This window comes from Morone saxatilis, unplaced genomic scaffold (assembly GCF_004916995.1).
Source record: "Morone saxatilis isolate NCDOM2014 unplaced genomic scaffold, NCSU_SB_2.0 Contig12, whole genome shotgun sequence".
Classification (NCBI taxonomy): domain Eukaryota; kingdom Metazoa; phylum Chordata; class Actinopteri; family Moronidae; genus Morone; species Morone saxatilis.
Genome location: NW_023339674.1, coordinates 265,175 through 270,324, shown reverse-complemented (window position 1 = coordinate 270,324; position 5,150 = coordinate 265,175). Strand labels below are relative to the sequence as shown.

Sequence of the window (5,150 nt, the reverse complement as noted above, 5' to 3'; positions counted from 1 at the left end):
TACAGCGACCAACACCAGACCCACACCGCGTTCTGCAGGGATCAATAAAGTTATTCTGGTTCATCCTGACGGGAACATCAACGTATTTCCATCCAACAGCAGAGTTCTGCTCAAAGAGAAAAACAGAAAGTGAAGCTCTGGTTTGTCTTTCAGTAAATACCCCCAGCCCCCCTTCACACACACACACACACACTGCACCACTTCCTGTGTGTGTGTTCATGTTGCTGCCAGTCAGAAAACAGACACAAACTTTATTCAAGCTGTGCAGACAGACAGACAGACAGACAGACAGACAGACACTAACCGTTAGCTTTGTTCCATATTTCTGATTACGATTCAGGAATGTTTGTGTCTAAGGTCAAAGGTCAACCTTTAATCTCCTGCAGCTTCCCGTCCGTCCAACAACACGTCCGCTGCAGCCAACAGACGCAGGACGGACGGTCGGCAGGGAGTCGCCATCAGAAACCTGCAGAGGGGGGCGCCTGGTTGGCTCAGTCAGTGGAACTGGCGACCCATAAACGGAGTTGCAGCGGCCGGGTTCGAATCCGACCTGCAGCCCTTTGCTGTCTGTCTCCAGCTGTCTCTGTCTAATAAAGGCCCAAAAAAAAAAACTTTAAAAAAAGACAGACAGAAAGAGAGAGAGAGAGGTTTTACAGCAGTTAGCTGAAACTACCCAACAGTAATGTTATGAGATTCTATCTTTCTATCTTTCTCCTCAGAGACCGACAGTAATAACGTCACAGTCTCGAGGTCAGTGACAGTTTCTGATGGACAGATTGATCCTTAACGAACCGCTCGGTGCTGGATTCGGTCCGACAGCGTTCACTGGATCAATATCTGCCTGTTTATCCAGGAAACTGTACACATGAGGAAGCAGACTGATTGTGATTCAGAGGGATTATTATGGGATGCACTGTGTTCATGCTGTTCATGCTGCCTTCAATAACCTGAACTCAGTGTCAGAAATGTGATATTCTGCAGCTTTGTCCTTTTTCTGCTCTGCTGCTTGATGTGTTTCTGTGATGCTGCAGCGATCTCTGCCTCTCACAGCTTCCTCCTCCTCCTCCTCCTCCTCCTCCTCCTCCTCCTCTGTGACTCATCCCTCTGATGCTCTCCGTGGCTCCTGAAGCAGCCTTACATGGTCAGTGACGCTGCAGCAGGATCTCCCTACGTAACACGTCGACGTGCCGGTCGGCTCAACCGCGGCTCCCACCGGCTGCTCGGCCCCAATTGTCGGGCTCCATCTGTTTCCATGGCAACGTGACGCAGGGCAGGAAGGCCTCCTCGCTGTACGTGGACGCTGCAGCTCAACAGAAATAACTGTGACACATATTCCTCCCCAGTGTTAAAAATACAGCTGCTATCCTGAGATCATTCTCACACTGATCCTTTTATAGGTTATTATCACGCTGAATGATCTTTATCAATCATTATCAATAACTGAACCTGCAGGCAGCAGTGAACATTAGAATGTATAAAGAGAGCGCACACACACACACACACACACACACAGGTTCATATATCAGAACTACACACTGACTTATGGACACTGTTAACACGGGAGCTCATTGCTATGTGGTCGAAGCTAGTAAAAGCCGTTGTCATGGTTACGTTAACATCAAACAGTCACACCCCGACTGAACTGATCTGACATCAGTTTAATCTGACAGTCTCTGATGGAAGGAATGTACCAACCTGATCCCCGCACACACCCATAATGCTTTTCACTGCGAGAACAGCGAGTGTGAAGACCTGAGAGAGTGCGTCAGTCCTGTAATCAGGACTCATTATTACATTCATAATATTAATATTATTAATAATAATAACATCATATGGAGCTTCTTCCACTGACGTCCTCCAGCTGTTAATGTAGCTGCAGCTAACTGTGGCTAACAGTAACCGAAGCTCTCTGAGTGGCGGGAACTAGAAATCTCTGCTGACTGGAGCCGTGAGCGTTTCCATTCAGTCACAATAATCCGCTAACAGTGTCAGGACTCTAAAGTGAAACTTCACAAAGTGTGAAAGCGTTGACGGGTGGCCGCCGTCACAAAGTCTCCATGACGGTCTGAGAGTGTGTGTGAATGTGGGTGTTAACATTAAAGGCTCAGGACTGCGTCTGTTTCGAGCTGCCAGAGGAGCCGTGGCCCCGTCCGCCCCAGGGACGGGCTGGCTGCCAAAACAAACAGACCTGTGGCGTCAGCCGAGCGGCGGAGTCCCCGTTACAACAGGATGTGACATCAGGATGTGACATCAGGGGCCGAGGCTGGAGGCTGTTTGTGCTTCACACACACACACACTCAAAGACACACACACAGCTGGAAGGACTCTGTGTACGCAGAAATATTCAACACGTTCAAAGAAAAACACCACAGGGGCAACAAATAACCTTCAAAGATCAGGAACCCCAGAGGAACCCCAGAGGAACCCCTGAGGAACCCCTGAGGAACCCCTGAGGAACCAGTAACGAGCCGCTCTCCTTTAATCCGCCATGTCGGGACAGAAATCCTGAAATCCTGCAAAAACATACATGTTGTACCTCGTTAGCTGATTGTAAAGTGAACGCAGACAGAAATGAAAGTGAAATGGTTGAACAGATTTACACATTAATACGTTTTAATGGTTCAACCTGATTCAATAAATCAGTGGTCTGACCTTCCTTTTGTTTCTGTGTGCTTTTATTCTGAAACTACAGGAGGTGCAGCTGCTGGCACCTCCTCACCTGTCCGAGCTCCTCAGCCCCCAGCGTGACCTCCGACCTCCACACACACACACACACACACACACTTTTAACAGTCCGAGTAGAAACATTTATTTTATCTCTGAAGGTTTGTTTGACAGATTTCTACAGAACTGAGAGTGACTCAATGTATTGTTAATACAACAACACTGCAGATAGTGTTCACATGTACGACAGGGACCCCCCCCCCACACACACACCTCTGTGGTCTTAAAGTAAACCGACAGGTCCAGTTTCAGTTTCACCAACAGCTGACTGGAAGCAGAAACTCCACAGGACCTGCAGGAGAAGCGGCTCTACTGAAAGTGTCTGAGAACTTCTGTCAGAATCTGAACTGAAGAGAACTGAAGAGAACTGAAGAGAACAGGACCTGGAAACCAGAACAGTGTGGGACAGTCTGACTGTGGGCGGAGTCAGGATCCTCAATAACCTCTTTATTGTCCAATCAGCTGATTATTAATGCTAATGCTGCATCAGTCAGAAGTAAGGGTGCTCATGTGGACAAACATCAGTCGCTGGGTTTCAGCAAAATGTGTGTAAAAACACTTTTAATCTTTTCTCTTGTTAAATGTTGTCACACACTCACACAAAACACTCAGAAATCAATAATTTCTCCGTCAATAATTTATTGATCAATCAACAGGTTCAATAAACAGCTGATCACATATATTACTGTTCCTTTAAATACTCGGCTGTGATGTCACTCCATCGTGTCACAAACAGGAAATAATAAAACATGACGTCACTGTAGCGCCACCTGAGCTCAGGTGAGCAGGAAGTCCTTCAGGTGCAGCTCAGTTCATTCTGCCTCTGCAGCTCCAGGACCCGGATCCTCTAACGGGAGGCCGGGTCCGGCTTCCAGAACCCGTCCACGCGCCCTCCCCCTCCCCCTCCGGTATCGGCCCATCAGGCAGCAGGAAGAGGCTCCGGGCTCGGTCCGGTCTCGGTCCAGTCTCGGTCCGGTCTCAACTCAAACGCCGCGGTTCCTCTCCAGAAGGAGGCCGGCTGTTTGGACTGTTTCCACTCGTTCTCACCGCTCCACAAGCGGTCTGACTGGACCCGGTTCAGCGGTCCTGCAGGTCCAGACTGGGGACCCACTGGTTCCTGCAGCGACTCTCCTCACAGAAGCTGCTGATGTTCTGTAGAGCGGGACACTGCAGCGGCTGCACGGGGGGGTTCTGCAACAGGAAACATTGCTATTATTATTATTATTATTTATTTATGACGTCACCAACTGTGTTTATTAAGGATCATATTAATTTTGTATTTGTTGATTTTTAGAAATATTTTCACTTGTGCAAATTCATCACAAGTACTCGGATACTTTTTCTACATTTCTTCTAACTCTTATTATCTGTCCTCCGGGAGGAGCAGCGGGAGGTGGGACTTACAGTGACCAGGATGCAGTGCAGGTCGCGGGGCTCGTTGCCGCTGCTGTCCCCGGTGTCCTCCTCCAGCAGCTGGGCCAGCCGCCTCATGCCGGACACCCGCACGATGTTGATGTCGTTGTCGCAGCAGAAAGCCTGCAGCAGCGTGAAGTGGATCTGCAGCGCGATGTCACCTTCATCCTCCTCATCGGTGGCGAGCACGCACAGGACCACGCTGTCCGGGTCTCTGCAGAACCGAGGACAGAACCGGGTTAACGTCAGCGCCACACAGGCTCACGGAAGAGCTGAGTTATGATACAAGGTGCGGGAATGTGCGGGAAATAAAAGTCATACTTACACATTCATGAGTTTGGCGGACTCGTACACTCCCACCGTGAGACAGTCCTTCCGCTGAGCCACGACCAGCAACTCCTCCAGAGCCTGACTCACCGTCTCCATCCTGCAGAGCACAGAGGCGGTTAGAGACAGAGCCCCGCACAGCACGCACAGCACGCACACACACACTCACAGAAAGCTGTACGATGTGCACAGCTGGTAACAGAACCGGCTCTCCGGTAATAACTTACTTTATGTCGGTGCTGTTGGACCCAACCAGCTCCTCCAGAGTCATGTTGAAGTGAGTGAAATAATCCAGAATAAAGAGAAATATCCAGAGTCCGTTACTGTCCGTTACTGTCCGTTACTGTCCGTTACTGTCCGTTACTGTCCGTTACTGTTCCGGAATAAAGTCCCAACAATAATCCAGCTCGGTCCAGAGTCCGTTACCGACAGTTAGTCCGTCTGAGGGTGAGAGAGTCTGTGCTGCTGCAGGCTCTCGCTCTCTCTCTTTATACTCTCTGTGCGCGGTGGGCGGCACCCCGCCCGGCAGCTCGCTCTCTGATTGGTCCTCCGCTGTCAATAGATCCCCCGGACTCTGCTCCCATTGGCTGAGCGCGCAGCAGACGCCGGTGATCCCACGTGGGTGGTTTCGGAGAATCCCCCCCTCTCTCCCTCTCTCCCTCTCCCTCCCTCCCTGTCTCTCTCTC

At 50.0% G+C, this 5,150-nt stretch overlaps 1 protein-coding gene across 1 annotated transcript; it reads right to left on the bottom strand.

Annotated features, from left to right (window-relative positions):
• Nucleotides 1-3,346: 3,346 nt before the first annotated feature.
• Nucleotides 3,347-5,070, bottom strand: LOC118322343 (growth arrest and DNA damage-inducible protein GADD45 beta-like). The gene is made up of 4 exons (XM_035654002.1): nt 4,692-5,070; nt 4,463-4,564; nt 4,129-4,351; nt 3,347-3,915 (listed from the first exon to the last, which is right to left on the bottom strand). The coding sequence occupies exons 1-4, from the start codon at nt 4,733-4,735 to the stop codon at nt 3,802-3,804; spliced, it is 483 nt and encodes a 160-aa protein (XP_035509895.1). The 5' UTR covers nt 4,736-5,070; the 3' UTR covers nt 3,347-3,801.
• Between the last annotated feature and the right edge of the window lie 80 nt (nt 5,071-5,150).